We start from the raw sequence: 20,924 nt of genomic DNA, 5'->3' as shown, positions 1-20,924 counted from the left end.
GTATACATCCATTTACTAAATATCATTAGGAATTTGCTTTACAATATTTGTGTTTGTGTGTATTCAATCGTTGCCTGTGAGGTGAGACTTTGAGTCAGTGTGACTTTACGGCTTTTGTGTTTGCCAGTGTCTCAGCAATTAGCATGTGATAAAACAGGCAGATCCCCCCGCCCCTCTGCTCTGGTGCTGTGGATGAAAACAGATCAGATATTCTCCCTGCAGCTGCACCTGCTCCCCCCGCCTATAACCGTTGTTTTGATATAAAGCTGAGTGTAAAAAAATACATCTTTATCTCGCACGTTGAACAGCAGGCTTCCCAGAACGTTCTTTACTTCTTCAAAATTCTCCGCGTGTTTTGCAGTTCTTCTGGCAAAATGGTTCTTCATGAATCCTGAGTGTGCATCAGTGAGGACGTGTTATCTGCCGGCTGGTTCATAAATCAGTTTCCAAGCGCACAATGAAAAGGGCGGTGTCACTGACAAAAAAAAGACGGAAAATGATTGTGTGGAATGAATTTCTCCGATGTGAGTGAGCAGATGAAACTGATCTCTGTGTGTGGGCGCGTACACGTACTGTACGTATGTAGAATGATGATAAAAGTCTCGGGGTTGAGCTGTCTTTTAGGAGCTTATCGTGTTTTTCGATGGTGCACGATCGGAGGTGCTGAAATGCAGCCAGCATCGTTTGAGAGTGCCTCCCCCCTCTCCTTTTGCACACACAGAGAGAGAGAGAGAGAGAGGTAGAGAGACCAAAAAAGAGGCGTCAGTGAAAGGAATCAGCTTCGCCAGGAAGACAGAGGAAAAACATTACAGAAACAGACAAAGGAAAAAATGGAAGCCCAGGCGCAAATTCACTGTTCACATGCACCAGGAGGGATGCGGTGGTCGTGATGCTCATAGTCGGAGATTTGCACGGACTATTCCCTCGGTTTAATGAGGCGGGTGGGGACGCACAGTGAGCTGAAAAGGCGGAAAGATCACCCGTCTGCAAATCCTGCCTGCCTGCGATGGCTCTGACTGCGCGATGCTGTAACAGTGTGAAGGAGAATGTACATTTTTCTGTATATTTGGTTATTTTCGTACTGAGTGGCCTTACTAATGCACAAATTAGATACTCCATTCCGGAGGAGCTGGAAAACGGGGCAGTGGTCGGTGACATTGTCCGGGATTTGGGTCTGGACCTGAGAAAACTTTCCACCCGACGCATCAGAATCACGTCGGACAGTGGACGCAGATATTTCTCCATCAATCACAAAACTGGGAAGCTGGTGGTGAGTGACCGCATTGACCGAGAGTCCGTTTGCGAATTTAGTGGCACCTGTTCACATAATCTGGAGGTCGTATTAGAGAATCCACTTGAGGTGCACAATGTGGAGGTGGAGATCTTGGACGTCAACGACAACACACCACAGTTCCCTCGAGATGAGTATCAGCTCGAGGTGTCAGAGTCCGCCCTCACCGGGTCGCGTTACCACATTGAGGGAGCTCAGGACGCAGACGAGGGCTCAAACTCCGTGAAGCAGTACAGACTCAGCCCAAACGACCACCTAACTCTCGACTCCATTAAGCTATTTTCCAATGGTAAGCACATTGAGCTGATTCTCAAAAAGCCATTTGACCGTGAAAAGATTCCCTCTCATCAGCTAATCCTTACAGCAGTTGATGGAGGCACCCCCCAAAAAACTGGCACGGCCAAAATCAACGTACGTATCCTCGATGCCAATGACAACGTTCCTGCGTTTGACAGCTCTGTATATAAAGTGAAACTGTCTGAAAACTCTCCAACTGGCGCACTTGTTATCAAGCTCAATGCAACAGACCCTGATGAGGGCTCAAACGGGGAAGTTTTTTATTCCTTCAGCAGTTACACACCAGAGAGAGTAAGACAGATGTTTTCAATGGACACAGATACAGGAGAAATTAGAGTGAAAAACAATATAGACTTTGAGGAGACAAATTCGTATGAAATGTACATTCAAGCAATGGACAAAGGACCAGCTCCTGTGGCAGTGCACTGTAAAGTAGTTGTAGAAGTTTTGGATGTCAATGACAACATTCCTGAGATTGTACTGTCCTCTCTCTCCAGCCCTGTGCGTGAAGATGCCCGGGCAGACACAGTTGTGGCATTGATCAGCATGAATGACCGTGACTCTGGACCAAACAAACAAGTAACCCTAGAGATCATGCCCAACTTGCCCTTTAAGATAAAACCTTTCCGAAATCACTATACCATCGTCACGGCCGCCTTCTTGGACCGAGAGACCATCTCATCCTACAACGTCACTGTCAATGCTGTGGATGGCGGAACTCCACCATTGTCATCTCAGATGACCTTCAAGGTGGATGTGGCAGATGTAAATGATAACCCACCTCGGTTTGAACAGACCTCATATACTGTTTACATCACAGAGAACAATGCCCCAGGTGCATCCCTTTGTATCGTTAAAGTCACAGACGCTGATACTGGAGAAAATGCACGCATCACCTATACTGTCCTCAATGACAACAACCATGGGATCCCTGTATCCAGCTATGTCAGCATCAAACCTGATACTGGCGAGGCCTATGCCCTTCGAGCCTTTGATTTTGAAAAGCTGAGAGAGTTTCATTTTCAAATCAAAGCCCAGGACAATGGAGTGCCTCCTCTCAGCCGTGTAGCTACTGTGTATGTTTACATTATGGATCAGAATGACCATGTGCCCAAGATAGTCTACCCACCTGCCAATGGGAGCCACACCATAGAACTGCTGATGAAGAATGCTGAGGCAGGAGTGTTGGTTAGCAAGGTGACAGCTTGGGATAGTGATGCGGGGCAGAATGCATGGCTTCTTTATTCCCTGCAACAGACTAACACGGACCTTGATCTGTTCAAGGTGCACGAGTACACAGGTGAGATCCGCACCACAAGGCGGGTCATTGAGGACAACTCCACTTCCTTTGTTCTGACAGTGTTAGTGCGCGATAATGGTCTACCAGAACTTTCCTCTACTGCCACCATCCATGTGCACGTGATGGAGTTACCCCCAAAGTTAGCCCCCGACCCCAAGCGCATCATCAGACCTGACAGCCCTTTAATGTTTTCCAATATCACCATCTACCTCATCATTGCCCTGAGTGCCACAACCTTCGTTTTCTTGGTCACTGTCTGTGTGCTGGCCATTGTGCGTTGCCATGCCTACTGTACCCAGCCTGGCTCCTGCTCCCCATGTTGTGTATCCAAGAAGAGTGTCCCTGAGGGGGGCACCGCAGCAGGTGCTGCAGGTGGCGCAAGGGCTGCAAGTGGAGGAGGTGGCGGGCAGCAGCAGCCAAGCGACAATGTGGCCCTGCGGCGTGACCTCAAAGTAGAGCCGCATTATATTGAAGTGCGGGGAAATGGGTCTTTGACCAAAACCTACTGTTACAAGACATGCCTGACTGCGACGTCAGGAAGTGACACGTTTATGTTCTACAACACAGGACGACCTCATAGTGGCACGTGGGGCTCGGGCTACGTCACCAGCCACAGCGGCCAGAGCCAGTTATTTGTACGACGTCTCAGTATGCCAGATGCAACTGCCATTCAGGTGTGTCTGGTGTGATATGTGTTTGTTATCTCAGATTGCCTCACAACGGTAAATCACACAAAGCCATAAAATCTAAATTCTCAGAGTTCAGGTGGTGTTGCAGTTGGCATTTGCAGTTCTGGAGGTGTTGAAGACTTACATCTTAAATGTTCATACTTTTCAGAGACATTGGTTTTCTCGTACAAAGTAGAATATAAGCATACTCAAATGAGATGTCTTTTAAAAAATCTAATTTGAGTGCCATTGGCTTAGTCTTTTTTGTCTTATTAAAAAAAAAAAAAAACACATATGATTTGTGCATATTAGGCTGAAGCAAGAAGCACCACCATCTTGTTTTTGTGCATACACTTTGATTTGCTGTATGGGGTTGATAATATTTTTACATATGTGTTCTCCACTTGTTAAAGACAAGCTTAGTAGCCAAGTCACATATGACTCCATACAACCTATGACATGTTTCTGCTATGGCCTGTATGCCACAATGCCACAACATTTAGAGTCCAGAGGCCATTCAGTTATATAGAGAGGTGAAATCTGGGAAGTATTGTACAGCCTTCGCCAGCTACAAGAACCACCAGTCCCACTGCACCAAAATAATGATCTTCTGGTCACGTACATCTTGAGTGCTGAACAGTAAGCCTGAGATTGGGAATAGGTAAAGAAGCCAAAAATGAGGCAGAAACTGTGTCTACATTTCATCTAAATGCAAGATTATCTTAACATTTTCATGGCAAACGGTGGATGAGAGTACATGGTTTACATTCATGTGTTATTCTAGGATATATTAAAGCAAAAATGTAAATAAGTAAGCATTATTTGTTTGCTTTGGAATCATGTTTGCCCTCAGCTTCAGTCTGTTCAGTGAAAAAGGGAATGTGTAAGATAAATGAAGTTATAAAAAAGAGAGAAATGAAGACACAAAGGTAATAGTTATTTTATTATTTGATGAGTTCCTCATTAAATGTCAATCATGTTTGTTCTTGCTATATAATTAACTGGCAGTAATGTGTTTCTCTGTGCTGAGTCTGGATTGGCTGGCTCCCCACAGATGAGGCGGGGGGATGAAAGGTGATTGGACACAGTGTTGATGGCGGAGGTGTGAGCTCTGTATCCATGCTAGGAGTTTTTACTCAGAGGGAGAGGGAAGAATAGAGGAAAAGGGGAGAAATGGTCTGAATAGCCAGAACTAAAGCTTCCTTTATTCAACCTTTTACAATGTTATGTGAGTGACGGCAATATAGTTCTCTAAAAATACATAGTACTATTTTTTTTTATACATATAAAACTATAGTTCACTGAGATTCTTCCTTTGTAAAATGATGATACAGAATATATTGATTTATCATCTACTTTGTCTCAGCATCAGAACATTTGTTACTTAGTTTATGGATTGTATTTGGTAACATTCTTGTTCTGCTATATATCTGCTCTTGGGAGACGTGTTCAGGTTACACATTCTGGTTTTGAATGTCTGTATGTGTCTTTTTATATTTTTTTTCACCAGGCAAACTATAGTCTTCCTTTAGAGCCAGAAGAGCAAACCATTTTTGAAACCATTTAGTACCATTTGTGAACAATATGACCCCCCCCCCATGTCTTACTCTCTTCCCATGTACTGCACAAAAGGTAAAAATAGACAAAAGCTTTTGCCTTTCATCATCAATTGTCTTTGGTGTAAAATAAGCGTTGCCGATGCAACCATACTGACTATGTAGAAATGATGCTCCGTTTGAATGACTCCACAAGGAGTAACATGCTTCTCTCATCAAGACCAACAATTGGATTTCAAGGGTGATGAATGCCCACTGCAGATTCACAGAGGTCAATGCAGCTTCAGTCGCAAGTGAACATTTGTCATATTTGAAAGGAAATGGGATTGCAAATGGGTCTCCTATGAACTGCATGGCCAAGTAGGGATAATTTAGTGACCTCAGTCTGATTGGTTTAGCTCCGTCAGTGGCTTGAGTCTGAGAGGAAATGCAACCTCATGTAGTCTGGGTTATGGCTCATTTTGCTGCATTGTGAGCATGATCTTACTATGATCTTACGAAAATCTCCTACCAATAAGATTTTCTTTAATTTAGTGTTGCAAATTTGCGTTTAAGTTGTTCTTGAAAATGGGAACACTTCAAATTAAGCTATCATTAACAACTAGCATTACTAGCAGAGAGTCTGAGGTTGTGGTGCTGCGTGTGTTTTTGTGATACTGTTACGAGGTGTCTGTCATAATGCAGAGCTGTTTGGTTTAAACTGACATCTGTCCACGCCTGTCCATCTTCCCCTGCCTGTGACCTTCACAAGAGGGAAATGATGGAGAGCAGTGGGTGGAGGGTAAAATGTACTCGGGGTTCTTCACAGTTACCATACTGAAATGTGTCATACTGGCTCAAGCTGTGGCTGATTTTTACTAGATAAACTCAGTTGCTGTGTAACTATGTAAGGAGTGGTATGTTCAGAAACCATCATTGACCGTTTCTGAGATACATGTTGATATTGAAGTGATTTTTTTTTTGTGATGGCAGATTTTCAATTTCTTTAATATTTTGGTACTGTGTTAGTAATGAAGAGAAATGATGAAAGCTGTTGACAGCACATAATTAAGCCTGTCATCTGTACATCTAGCAATTTTAGGTTCCTCAAAGTGTCACTGTTTGTCACAAAAAGGGTCATTGGACAGTGAAAGTGAAATATCAATATTCTTTTTTTTTTCAAAGGACATAATGGAGAAGAGTAAGTGGTAGTAGAAGGACATGAGTGCATCTACAAGCTTCAACTCATTCCTCACTTTTTGTCCAAAAGCAGAGGCAACTGCCTTTGTCACTGCTAAACTTGTTTGTGTGTATGTGTATGTGTATGAAACACTCACTCACTTCGCTTGATGACTTATTAATGAGATGGTATTGGCTTTCACTTGTAGTTAAAACTCAATCCCTTTCGCTCTTTCTTGCAGCCCAAGGCGCCAAATGCAGACTGGAGATATTCAGCCTCCCTGAGAGCAGGAGGAGTAATGCAAAGGTAAGCATCACATTTTTTGACACTTTGCCGTAAACATCTAATTATAACATAATTTATCTTAACAGATTCATTTTACGTTATTTTACAATTGCCTATACACTGTTAAGTCACACTAAGTTGGTTCATTGCAGAGAACTGCTGCAGTTGATGCATACATTTTCATGTGATCAATGTGCAACCAAGAGGCATGCTCTCCCATTAATGCTATTTGAATGACTTAACAGGCTTATTACTTTTAATAAGCCTTGGTGATGGTATTGAGCTGATCCTGAGGTTCACTGTCTAATGCCCCAATTAATTACATAATACATACAAATCTGAAGCCATGCCCATTTATGTACCACAAGCTCACCTCAGTGATGTATTTGTTTACATGTCTTTTCCAGTAAATATGTGTGAGATTATTTTGATGAGGTGGGGTTTCCAATCGAACTGATGTGAAACAAAATCCTCCCCCTCTTGTTTTAACTAATTTATTAGAAATGTCCCAATAAGCACAGTTTGAAAAACAAAGAAAGAATTAATAATTAAATAATTAATTACTTAATTTGTTTAAAACATCACATTTAAATAAACTCAATATTATATTACATTGGTAATCATTATCAGCAATGAATGTCAACTAAAAGGGAATCATATAAGAGATATGAGAATATGAAAATACAAAAACAGGTGGTTCTTATAGTATTAACAGACAGATGGAGAACTGTCTGGAGGGAAGGATAAGCAGATAAGCAGGGGTCAGTGATGGATGAAGGGCAGGTAGTCAGGTGGACAGATGGCCTATCAGGGACATGGGGATTGCTGCACGACCACACCGGTGAGCGTTTCACCCATAACACACCGAGCTGTTACCTGCTGTGAGATCAGATGGATGCAATCAAATTAAGGGTCATGCTAAAGAAATGGCGCCATAATTAAAAATCTTAATCTAAATTTGATTATACACATAGGTGGATGGATTTTAGGTAATGGCCTTGAACAACAGGGCATTTTTCAGCACACAAGTGGACAATTCTTTCACACATAAACATTAAGCTCTTCTCTAGTACTATATGTATCTTCTTCTGCCACTTTCCAGTTTATGTAACCTTGATAGTGGCACCCGTATGTTTACAGATGTGTACATCATCTGTAAAGGCATGCACGCTCTGTACAGGTGTATTTATGCATGTGTGCAGTGTAACAAGAATGAGGTACAGCTGCTAAAGCAGAGATGAATAAGCGTTCATGTGTTTATATTTTGAGTCTTTCTTATGACTCAATACCCCTGATGTTTTTTTTAGAATGACTATTTCCCTGCATCAGTACAGGCTCACAGAATATTAAACCATTTACACTAAACAGCAACATGATCAAAGCATGCATACGACAGTTTGGTGCTCCGCCCAAATACCATGTAATGTGCCATGACACAACATATTTGATGTTATTTAAATCCCAAGTGTTATCACAAATTCCATTTTAGAAATGTGTGTTGCACATTTAGGATTCACTGTAGTTACTGTATGATTTGTAACAAATTTGGATGTGTGAGTGTTTTATTGCTGGAAAATGACGAGGAAGCATGTGGTTAAAGACACTAGGAGAAGATGAGAGAGAAGGGTAGACATTAGCTGAAAAGTGTATCATCAGTCTAGTGTTTGCCATTAATATTTGATCAGCATGATGATACGGATGCTCAGCTGCTCATAAAATGGCCTCCGTGGTCAGATCACTTTTCGTCTCTTCACAAAATCACTCTGGAGATAGATCAGTACTGATAAACTATGGGCATTTACAAAATTGTGTTTAATTAATGGAACGCGTACTCTTTTTAGAATAGTATTTTGTGTGGATTTACTTATTTCTGAATCTGATAATTCATGTTCAAAATAATGTCTAGTTTAAGAGGGTCTTTAATCTGCTGCTAATACCAACAGCCTTAACTATGAGTGGTGCAGCCAAATCACACAAAAGGATAAGTGTTTTTTTTTAAGTGTTTTTTTTTTTTTATCGCTCTCATTATTATTTGATTACCTTCTGGGGGTTATGTGTCATGGCTAGGGTGCTATATTTGTGTAATGTGGGTCAACAGACCTTGGAGGTTAGAATAGAAGTACTGCCCTCTTTTCTTCAGAAAGTAATAACCCCTGTTGAGAGATAAACAGTTTCTTCATTCAATCTTCATGATTGAAATCTGATTTTACACAACGTAGAGTGTGCTATATAGTGAGATTACAAGTGTGTACTAGTGTGTAATATGTGAATGTGTTTTTTCTGTTCCAGCTCAGTGCACATGGAGGAGTCCTCAGTAATGCAAGGAGCCCAGGGTGTCCTGGTTCAGAACTGGCCTACTGTATCCAGTGCTGCTGGTAAGAATCACCGAAGCACCTTCCAGATAAACCAACCAGAACTAACGTCACCAATGGCATAGATCGAGAAAATAACTCAAATAAAGAGATCACTTGCACTCTAACATTGAGACATACATCTACAACTAAATAATGGATCACTATGCCACACATTCCATGACAAAGAATCCGACATATTTTAGCAAAATATCCCATACGATAAACATATATCTCTCAAGAGCTTGTTGAACCTGAAGAGAGTAATAAAATGAGGCAAACTGATATCATCTGTCAGATCACCCCAGCCCAATCAGATTACTTCCCAATGCTGCAGGGACAGGAAATGACATGTGCCACATAGGTAGAGATGGAAATCTCTGCTCCCTGTAGCCGGAAGAAAGACAATAAAGAGTAAAAGAGAACGGGGGAAGAGGGTAATAGTTGATTCAATTATCAACAAGATGTTGACAGAGGCATAAGCCACTGAACTACAGGGGAGAAATATTAGAGAGGCGTAATAAATCATAATTCCCTCACATTCCCTCACCTTCTAATGTGGATGTTGCTCAATTTGTTGCTTTTTCATACATAAACTCAAAGACCGAAACAGGGGATTTATGAGGCATACTAAAATATATTAATGGTTAACTATTAACATTTGTAAATTGTTTATTGAGTATGATGTGTTGGAAACAATACGCTATTTAATTATATTGCTTTGTAGTGATGGATTTTAATATCCCTCTCGTGGTTTTAAAGAACTTAAGCTGTGAGAAATTTCAGTTACAAGACGGTCTGTGAAATTGTGAGTCAAATTGGAAGTCTCATGTAACAGAAGATTCACAGCACTGTTGCTGTTAATAAGCTGCAGCTAACTTAACGCGTATTAGTGGAAGTGTCAAGACAGCTTGTTGCTTGACAACCAGGAAGTCTAAATTTAACTCTTTGGACCTTTTGCTGCATCATTGTTGTCAGGCATGTTGGAATACGGGCAAGGATTGACCAGAGTTACAAAGGCTGTGGCCACCACACTACAAACTGGTGAGATATATATATATATTATGTTACTGATGACAGTAGAGGGTCACATTTTACACAGAGAAGTCACTTTATTTGAAGGCAAGAAAAGAACACAATGTCCCAGGGTAGAAAAGACTCAAACAAAGCTCTGCAAAGGAGCGTACTGGAAAACACTGCAACTCAAAGCATAAGAACAGTAACTTTGGAGCAAAACTGAACTCAAAATGACGGCCTCCTCAATACTAGATGACATTTAATGGACATTGCAATATGAATTTTGTTGCCTATATGCCCTAAACCAAGATATCTGACCATATAGATGCCTCACATCACAGTGTCAGTGGCCTCTCTGCATGGAAGAGAAGTACTTGTCATGTCTTGACTTTCCTCATGATGACAGGCAAGTGGAATCAAAGGGGATTAAGAGTGAAACGGAGGCTAGACAGGGGAGACACGCGAGAAAGGGATAGAAGTGAAATGAAAAGATTGGAGCATGGACAGCAGTGCCATTACGTTAAGTTAAAGAGGTGATTTGTTATAAATTAAGACCGCTGAGATGGCCTTGCTAGGTATGTTTTATAGGGAGAAGGGTGCTGGACTGCATTGGCAAGCAGACAAACTACGCAGGCACTAAATACTCTATTTTGTCATCCACCTTGTTTTGCCTTGGCTGGGTGCGGAGAGATGGACAGACAACAAGCTAGATGGATAAATAAAAAGGGAGAGAGAGAGAGAACTGACAGTCGTGACGTCTTCAGGGTGGGTCACTGGTAACAGCATCATCTGGCAGGGCTTAATGTGGTCTAATCAAGTCACACTTGTGTACAAGCAAACCATGTCAAAGAGATACATGTGCCGTGTTTCTCTCAGTATAGAATGGAAATATTAACTGAGGGCTATATTAGCATCAGGTCAAATTTGAGGTTTGGAATGAGGATAATTCATGGTTAGACGTGTCGAACAATATTTGACATGTCTGTGTCTCATCTCAGCAGTCTTAATTCATAACAAATCACCTCTTTAACCATGCTCCAATCTTTTTTATTCCACTTCTATCCTTTTCTCACGTGTTTCCCTCCTCTTGCCTCTATTTCACTCTTAATCCCTGTTGATTCCACACCAAAAAAGAACATTAATCTATGGAGTGCCCCATACTGGGAGAAAAGATTGGAAAAGATTTGTGCTCTGACATTTTAGTTTGGTTTTGCATATGATCTCTGAAATGAGAGAAGTTGGGATATTGATTCAAAACGGTCTGTCACATCACTGAGAGTGATAGACTGAATTATTCATAGCTAAACTGTCCTGCTTGTGTGTCTTGGCTTTGGTTGTTGAGGGATTCATACCGTTCTAAGTCCTGAACCAAGATGTAATTTCGCCTCACAGTCTATTTTTTGTTTCAATGTGCGACATGAAGGTACAGTCGTCAACGCCCACAGCTTTCCCCCTCTGATTTAGAGTGTGAGTGTTGGCATCATTTTGGGCAAATCATGGCATCTTGTGTGTTTTTGTATGAACATGCCAATGCGCGTGTGTGTGTGTGTGTGTGTGTATTTTGGCTGCCTGCTTTGTGTGCTGCTCCTGCTGGGACAGATGGAGCGCAGCCCACGCCCAGATGAACAGACCCACATTAATGAAATCAGGGCTTTGCTTGCTGTCTAATTCTCTCTTGCCCTATCCATTTCTCACGTCCTCTATGTCCCTCTACTCTATCCCTCTATGTCATTCTCTTAAACACAAGCCTGTTTGGAGATAGCAGTGCGGAATTGCGACATCGATGGGCTGGGGGGGGGTTAATGGGTATTTATCTAAAATAAATAGTGAAGCTTTAAGGTGCATGGGAAGGTGGAGAAGTGATGAGCATAACTTGTTTGGAAGGTAGTGACAATGACTAAATCAGAGTGATTGATTTGCAAAGTGTGACGACAACAAAAGAGAGGAAGCTGTATGAGGCTGCTGTTGCTAGGGGAGAGTGGTTAGACTAGAAAAGAGAGAGAGTGAGAGAGAGAGAGAGAGAGAGAGAGAGCTTGCAGCATTACTCTCCATCAACACAAGCACTGTCACCATGAATTTAATGTCCTAGTGCTTCACTAGAGGATGTAGTTTCCATGGCAACAATTCACAGGCCCTAATATTAAGAGGAGAAAGGAGGGGAGCCAATCTGTTTTCGGGGAGTGCAAACATACAGTATGGTGTGACAAAAAAGCTACTGGAGGAAGGGGGTGTCAAGCAAAAGGGAAGGAAATAAGAGCTGGCTGTGGCATCAGGTGAAGGACACGCTATAGGAGACTGGTGGAGAGTGACAGTGCGTAACATGGCTAAGTTTTGCAGTTTTGCAGTAAATAACTGCAGTAGACGCCTATCAAGGCAAAAATAGACTCAAGGATAGAGGCAAAAGGCCAAGAGAGGGGGAGGCAGTCTGAATCGATGATGGAGGAAAAGATGGGTGAACATTTGTGCTTTATGTTGCTCCTTCAGCATCACAGAAAAAAATAGAAAGATGATTACATTCAAGGAAGCCTGTCACTTTGATGCATTATGTGATGTGATGTGATGTGATGTGAAAAGATTTCTGGCACCATCAGAAAGGTAAGGCAGAATAATCTAGATGTTGTCTATGGACTTCACTTTGCTTTTTTTTATAGTCACATTATTTTTCTTTCGAAAATAAATACATTTATTCCTTCCTTCCTATTATTTTTTTGTCATGGCACCTGCACACACTAACATGTTGAAGACAGCAGAAATACATAGATAACAAGTCAAAACCCCTACACCAACATTCACTGATATTCTTATTGTGTTAAGTCCCGTCACTTTGGATTATTTGTGTTCACCACCTGCCACATGATCCAGCTCAAAACAGACAGCATTGTGGTCAATCCGGGATGAAACACAGACAAACAACAATACACATACAAATGGAAATATGCATATTTTGGGATGTAACATTTTTTTAATGCTGGTACCCTAAAGTGTCCATCCAAGCACTGCAGAGAAAACGCAGAGACGTAAACAAGAATTAGATTACACGACATCTCATTTTCTTTGTATCACACACAAACAGACAAGGGTGCCGTGTGGAAAAAGGGTGTGGTCCCAGCTGACTGGCTGCCTGGGGTTTTTCCACTGGCTACTGTGCAAAAAACAAAACAAATCTCACCTTCAGGATTCTTTGAATTCATCTTTCTGAGTTTTTTGTGTGATGAGAATTTTTTTTATATATATCTGCATCCTTGCACTTCCTGGCCTCTCTTCTTCATCCACCTCCTCCTCCTCCTCTTCCTCCACAGCTCTTTATGTAACACTGCACTGTGCTTCTGCCCAACTTGCCGACAGTACGTGGCAAAATTGACCTTGGGCGATTGAAGTGGCTGTGAATACTGCGAGCTGCACTTCTGTTCAGATGAACACTCACACAAAACTCCAGAGATTGAGATTGAGAGGAAAATACAAAAATCCTTGACCGTAATGCAAATGTATTGAGCATTACATACATAGAGGGTTAAATGTTACAGAGTTGAGAGCAACAGTCATCACTATGAAAGTAGTTTATAATGTGCCTGGTAGCTATCAGTGATGGACAAGTTGTTTAATACCCTATCATATTAATACTAACATTAACATTGATGGGCATGATTAAGATTGTTGTCAATAACTGGGAGGGAATGGTGTTGGCTGCCTGAGACTTCTCACGCTAGATTAGATGAAAGGTCAGAGGAAACGAGAGAGAGAGAGAGGGTGGTGCATGGCAGGATGTGCAAAAGGAACAGAGACAAATCTGATAGGGGAAATGGCTGTGTGGAGATCATCGGTGGGTGAGTTTGTCAGAAAAAAAGGGAATATTTAGAGAGAAAGGGCGGTACATATAAAAGTGATTAATGCATACAAAGTTTCCCATCACTATGATGGAAAGGACATGCAGTAAAGATTGTTGAGATGGAGAATTTCAGTTGCAGCGGACAAGCCAGACCACACTATGCCCCATCACTTGTGTGTCCCCTGCCCTGCTTTACCCTTTCCTATGTGCTCTCAGCATGACTCATCATTTTCCGGGATGATGAATTCAAGTTTGCACTGGCGTCTCATCAAATTCCCACACTGATTTAGGCAGGTTGTTAGCACTCCAGAATTCTACGTTCATCAATAATTGCAGACTCAAAATCACTGCAGGTCTATTTAGGCCAGAGTTTCTGATTACCAATTTGATTAAATGTATATTTTTTTTATAGTTCAATGTGATTGTCATCTTCAGCTTAGGCATCTTCCTTGCAGGAGGAGAAGCTTTGCAGCAGTGTTTGCCCATCGCACTGAGTCACATAAAATGGAAAGTTATGGGAAGGAAAATGCTATGAAATTCAAAAAAGAGCCACATTTAATATTTTAACAGCCCCAAAACAAACCCATTTTATTGTTTTCTTACTGATATATTTGAGATTAAAGATGTATCAACTTGTCCCCATCATTACTGGAACATCTTTTTTTGTGTATGATCCTTACTGGATGTATTTGAGCTGACATCCCACAGCCCATTCGTAGTTTAGTCAGAATTGCAATTGCAGTTTCTTTGTCGAGGTCCATTAAAGGATGACATGTAATTTTGTTTAAAAAAAAAAAACAGAAACCAACACTGATATAATAGATATTTTGGGTCTAGCTGGGTAGGAAAAGACTGGTATTCTCTGCCCTGGGTACAACATGAGTTCAGGCTTCTTCTTCCAGACAGTGTTTGTCCTGGTTGGATGGAGCTGTGCTCATTTAAGGAACTCTGTGAAAAACCGTGCCTTTGAAAGAAACTCAGAAAAGGAGACAGAAAAAAGAAAACATTTACGAGGTAGAGTGGCAAGTAGGTCATTGCTGTGAGGAAAGACCCAGAGTAAAAGGGACTTTTATTGTCTGCTATATCCAGCACAGAGATACAAATAAATGTGTTGACATTGGGATCACCAATGACCTCAGTTATACCCACCATTTAGAGACACTTTTTCTTTCTTCACTTTTCTTATCAGTGTCTTTTTCAAGACACAAGTATAGAGGACTTGTGGCAGTAAGGAAAGATGTTTTATTGCCAGTCTATGTACTTACAAGTTTCAATTTAGGTCAAGTCATGTTAGAACAAGTGTCCAGTTTTAGCCTCATAAACAGTGCCATTGCTTTAAGCAAACATCTGCACACATATATTACTCAACAGCAGCAATTTTGCTCTGTTTTATAAAAGAAACCAAGAAGAAGATATATTTTGGCTTTGGCCAGGAGGGAGTCTGTATTGCAGTGCCCACTTAGGAATATTAGCAAAACTCCCTTTCACTGCCCCCACCTTCTGCACATTTGCACTGTGCCCTTCATTTTTATTTGCAGCACATTATTTTACGGTTAGCCACTTGGGCTGCATCCCACAGGCATGTTCACTGAGCACAAAAGATGCAGTTCTGTGGTGAGTTATGGCCGATGTTAGCAAGACTGGGAGGGCAGACACACCTCACCTCAACTGACAAACCAATTGGGCTTTCAAGGTGGTTTGCTTGATTCATGAATCTCATTCATGTTTATTGCAGAAAACATTGTAAATGAAGTGTAAAATGCTTAGTAAATATCACATAGAGGGTCTGAAGAATGTTGCAAGTGAATAATAAGTGGCTGTAATCTGTAATGTAAAGTTTATTTATTTATATACCACCTTTCACAGATAAAAAAAACCAAGTACTTTACAATAAAATGTATAAATAATATGTACCTTTCTGTTCAGTAAAATTATTTTTGGATTTTCTGTTTTCTGTTTGATGACCACATCTGTTTAAATGAGAAAAATACAATATGAAGGTCTACCATGATTCGCTCTCTTTTTCTTTCAGATGGTGAGGGAGGAGAAGTGTCCCCTCCAATGGGTGCTGGTGTAGACAGCAACAGTTGGCACTTTCGCTATGGCCCTGGTGGACCTGGTGCGCCCCCGCAACACCTGAAGCCTGGCGAGGTTCCCCCAGAAGCCTTCATCATCCCTGGCTCCCCAGCCATAATATCCATCAGACAGAACCAAGGAGGAGAGGACGACAAGAGTGACTTCATCACCTTCGGAAAGAAAGAGGAGGCCAAGAAGAAGAAAAAGAAGAAGAAGGAGAAGGAAAAGAAAGACAAGAAGGATAAGGGAAAGGATGATGGAGATGAGTAGAGAAGCAGGAGGAGAAAATAGCAAAGAAGAAATGGGTGCTGTTAAAACAGAGGTACCAACCAAAGTCCACTGGGCAAAAAGAAATTGTGCAAACAATAAAAGATATATAAATTTAATTTTATTACCTAATTCCACTGATAGCATTCTAAGCGCCTACTGTTATGAACCTGGCCTTATCAAGAATTACTTTACCTTCAGTCCCTTGCTGAGGTAAATTGTTGATCTTGACTTGATAAACAATAAAATTATTGATTTTGCTCCACCCCCTACGTGCCTATACACGTTGAGTCAACTCCGGTCCATCCTTTCTAGTCAGGATGGACCACACTTTTACCCTTGATTTTTTTGTCTCCTGTAACCCACTAGGCATGTTGGCACCTCTGTCTTACCCCCTCCCCAACTATGATGTGTAAACCATTCTCTCAGAGAAGAGACAAATACTTTGTACAAGAACAACTAAAAGCTCTGTGCCAGCCTAGGAAAAGAAGAATGACGCAGAAGATGAGACAGATCTATGCGATCTGGAGCTGGACACAAACACACACTACTTGTAAATAGCACAGATGAGAATCGCTGAAACTAAGGCTAACATGACACTGCTGCAGATTCCTCTGGTAATTACCAACAGTGTTTCCTAAGATCGCAAAGAAACCAGATGCACACACACACACACACGCATGCTCACACACATCAGAAACATGCAAACACAGGACCACTCACATGTCATGGCAAAGATGACACAAGAAGCGCTTGACAGAAGGAGAGAAGTACAAAAAAAAGAGAGGAACAATTGACATCAAAGTAATGTGCTTAAACCAAGACACTGCAAGCTTTTTGCCCTGCACAGTCACCAATGTGGTGAACGTGTGTAAATCAACACTCTCAGGATGGAAGCAGCATCCTTTGAAATCATTCTGTATGCTCACTGCATTTGACGGACACAGAGCTTCATCTCCAGCCAGAACCCCCAACAGAAGAATGCAGAGAGCCTGGAAAGATGGAAATGGGAAGTTGCCTCACATTCTCCTGAGGGGAAGAGTCCAGTTGAGCTGGCTTGTGAGTCTGCTTGTGGTCAGTGGACTCTGATGAAACCAAATGCAGAATATTCAGAGTCTAGAGATTTTGATAACACCTTATCTTCTTACCCATCCCTGCTGCAGCAAAAGCCTAACGCTTTTTGCTTTGAATGTTTGGTAGCATATAGTCCTTACCTGTTTCCTTGAGTTTACAACTGCTCACCTGCTTGTACTTGCCCCAGATTGCCAGAAGCCATCCTCTCCTCTTTTCCCCCATGATCACTCACCCCACTGATAGCCTCTTCATCTGATGAAGTTTGAGAAATTATGGTTTTCTTTTATTCTAAGATTAATAGTTACATACTCATATTTTAATTTCCCTCTCTCCCTATTTTTTTTTAATTTTACTGCCTTTTGCGTGTCATGCCTACCCCCATCTACCCTCAGACACCACCCCAATCCTCTACACTGACCCCTTGCTCAGGATCAGTCCTGGGAATGGCCTGCTCTGAACATTGTGGTGTGCTGAGAACAGCATGGAGTAATGTGGATGAGGCCTGGGGAAGCCCAGTCGGGGTCCTACACACCTGAGCTCTTGTCAAATATCTTTCTAAGTGCAAAACGGTTCAGTGCTTTCAACTTGTTAATATGATGTTAATTTCCCTGTTTGTAGCCACTAATGAGAGGGGACCAGGTGGGATGAAGCAGGTAATAGTGGTGGAGGACAAAAATTAAATGGAGAGACAGGCGCCATTGGGCTGGCCCTCCCCCCTCCACGTGCCAGAGAAGTTCTCCACACTGATTGTTTAGAACATTGAGTCACATATTAGCTTTTATGTACGCTGTAAATGTAAGCATAAACCTGTCAAATCTGCTACAAATGTGGGCTTCCTGACAGCTACATCCCACCAGTCCGCTCTCAGGAGGTTTTTGAAAAAGGGGCGTACCCTTGCCTCAAGATCTGCTTCTGTTGGTTCCCCTCTCCTGCCTGTAACTTGTTGCCAGGTCCCCCAAAGTTTTGCGGCTCAGTATGATGTCACTCCATTAAGTGGCTGCTGCATGTACTGCTCTAAGGAAACACATACTATATAGAGAAATATATATAAATAGATAGATGGCTATGATTTTATTATTTTGTATTATCATTTCTTCTTCATTCGCACAGGAGATATTTGTTTGTACTTCTGTCTCTGCCAAACATCTACGTACTACAATCCTCATGCTCCACAGATGTTGTATGGCATCCACTAAACCTCTTTAGATATTTGTAAATGCTATAGTGTGATACCTTTCAGCGCAAGTTTGTCACTTTTCTTTTACCAACTATGATTTTTGTTTTTGAGAATAAGCAAGTAAGAAAAAAAAAATTAAAAAAAAAAAAAAATCATTCTGTGTCTGGCTTTGACATGACGATCTAACTAAAACTGTAATATTGTAACTGAAATATGTATGATTCTACGATGAGCTTTCACTTCCCTTTCACTCTTAAAAAAAAAAGAAAAATGACTGAAAAAAATAGTCCAGTGTAAAAAAACAGTATATGTAGTATCTTCTTGTGTTTAGTGAGCATTCATGCTGTCATTTTTTCCCAATGTATGGTGGTGAACTATGGTGGCACTGTGCTGTCCTAAATGGATCAGCCCAGATCTGTTGTTAAACCCTTTTTTGTACACCCACTCATCAATTGTAACAGTGAAGTAGTGGATTTCATTTATTTCATTTATTTTCTGACTTTTTATTATTTTACCCAAATGGATACAGTGGTAAAGTGTTTTGTTTATAAATCACTAATAAAGTTTTCTTTCTTAAAAACAAAATCTGAATTTATTGTCCTTGGGTGCTTGTGTTTGGTTTATGACATTTAAGTTATCTGTCTTCAAATTGAATTGAATTGTTTTTGGTGTAATTAAATCCTTACCGATTGCTGGAAATTACACAAAGGTACAGTTGAGTGGGAAAAGAATGGATCCGTATGAAAAAAATAAGTGCATTGCTTCTCATCAGTGAGGACAGGATTCACAGAATTTCTGCAGCTGCTCTACTCTATCACGCATGATCCTATCACTCCTCTTTCTCTGCAGTGACAAGCACTCAGAAATGCTCCATCCCTGCAGCTGAGAGGCACAGTCAGAATGACCTGAATGATGCCTCTTTTCTCTCTGTTGAAAGCCACAGTCACAGAATTAGAGTGGCTAAGTAGATTTATTGTGTCCCAGTGGGTGAGTTTGAAAAAAACAACAAATAAACAGATATCAGTCATGTTGGCATAATGTGCTGCACTGATAATCAACGTTTTATCCTATCATCTACTCAGACTGCTGACTCAGTCATTTCCCAGAATGGCAATAAAAGTCCTAGGGACCACGACAAACTGATGTGATAAAGCTGAGTGTTAAACTGATGTGTCTGCATACTGATGCCATTTTTGAAAATAAATCAACAAAGTCTCTGCTTCTCCAGTTTAGCCTTTCATTTTGTATCTTGGGATTGGGCAGAGCATGAAGCCAGGTTCAAAAATGATGTGTTAAAAAAAAGAAAGAAATAAGTCTTGCTTGTTAAAAGTAATTGCCATCTTTTGTTCTCTCAAAGAGATCATCAACAGTGTTTCTATGGTTACAACTATTTGTAGAATAGTCTCTCTTAGCAACAGACTTATGGTTTAAACAGTGGGACACATTAAGACGGTCTTAATGAAATGTGGGGTTGTTTCCTTTCTGTACCAAAGACAACTACAACGATGACGATGATGCTGCTGCTGTACTGTATCTCTAACTCCTCACTTAAACCACGGACATCCACACTTTTATAATATCTATATTCCCTTGAGTGCATTGTATTTATAATAAAATTAACAAACAAGCAAACTGGCTCAGTGTGAAGAAAAGTTGCCTGCAGTGTTTTGGTCACAGAGCAGTAAATATCTGGCTAATTAATATGGATGCAGAATAAATGAAGCCGTGAAAGCAGAGTGGTGGGATACTTTTCTCACTCTACAAGCTCTCCAGTCAGAGACAAATGTAAACCATTTCACACATAATGTAAATACATGGTAATTTGTGCTGTTTTGTGGTTCTTCCTCCACAGTTTGCAACATAGATTTCTGGAAAACAAGCTGGTGAAACAAATGCTGGGAAATATAACATTTCAACATGAAAAACAACATCAATGGAAACCAAATAATAATAACCAGCCAACATCCAAGTGTGGATGTGTTTCTCTTGGTAGGCTGGTGATGTCGCTGGCTGCAGTGACTCAACAAAAACATCATCCTGCCGAGAAAAGCAAATGGTGTGACTTGGAAGCAGCAGTGACGGAGACAGAAAGATTAATGTGCACAATAATTTTGGCCTTGAGCAAAACAGCACATTATACTTTGGAGACACTGCATATGAGAAGGAAAGTACGAAAGACTTTCATGAAGCAGAGTAAGACAGTGGGTTGATGAGTAGTTAAACTTGTTTGAGCCTGTCAGCATTAATGCAAGTTAATTTGTATTATATGATTAAAAAAAATCATATAATTTGGGTTTAGCAACATGAATTCCTGCTTCCAGAACTGACAAGGCCTCATTCTCAAACTCAAATGACCTGTGGGCCACTGACTGTCTCCTCTGGTCAGTCGGGGGCCAGTCAAGTAAAAAAAAAAGCCCAGCCTTTTTTGGAAAAGCAACAGTTGCGGTGGACGTTATGAGCTCATATCATCAATATGCCATATTGATTCCTTTTTTTTATATGTACTCTATTGCCTGTGTGAGCTTTTCTGCCTTTTACTTCTTCTGTCTTTTATCCATTATTCTGTACAGCACTTTGGTC

General features: G+C 41.0%; 1 protein-coding gene across 8 annotated transcripts in view; it reads left to right on the top strand.

Moving 5' to 3' along the window:
• The window catches only part of LOC131472916 (protocadherin alpha-C2-like), a 55,631-nt gene extending 36,696 nt beyond the window's left edge, over positions 1–18,935 (top strand). For 5 of the 8 annotated variants that reach the window (XM_058650409.1, XM_058650410.1, XM_058650407.1 and 2 more), the window contains exons 2-5: positions 6,513–6,577; positions 8,846–8,931; positions 9,886–9,951; positions 15,783–18,935. In XM_058650409.1, the coding sequence (XP_058506392.1) occupies positions 6,513–6,577; positions 8,846–8,931; positions 9,886–9,951; positions 15,783–16,096 (531 nt within the window). In that variant the 3' untranslated portion in view covers positions 16,097–18,935. Of the gene's footprint in view, positions 1–6; positions 3,563–6,512; positions 6,578–8,845; positions 8,932–9,885; positions 9,952–15,782 lie in introns of those variants that run through there. The other 3 variants (XM_058650406.1, XM_058650405.1, XM_058650413.1) reach the window with 3 other exon arrangements.
• Positions 18,936–20,924: the final 1,989 nt, after the last annotated feature.

The sequence above is a fragment of the Solea solea genome, chromosome 14 (genome assembly GCF_958295425.1).
Source record: "Solea solea chromosome 14, fSolSol10.1, whole genome shotgun sequence".
Lineage (NCBI taxonomy): Eukaryota > Metazoa > Chordata > Actinopteri > Pleuronectiformes > Soleidae > Solea > Solea solea.
Note: the sequence above shows the minus strand (reverse complement) of the source record. Positions and strands in the feature narration are given on the sequence as shown.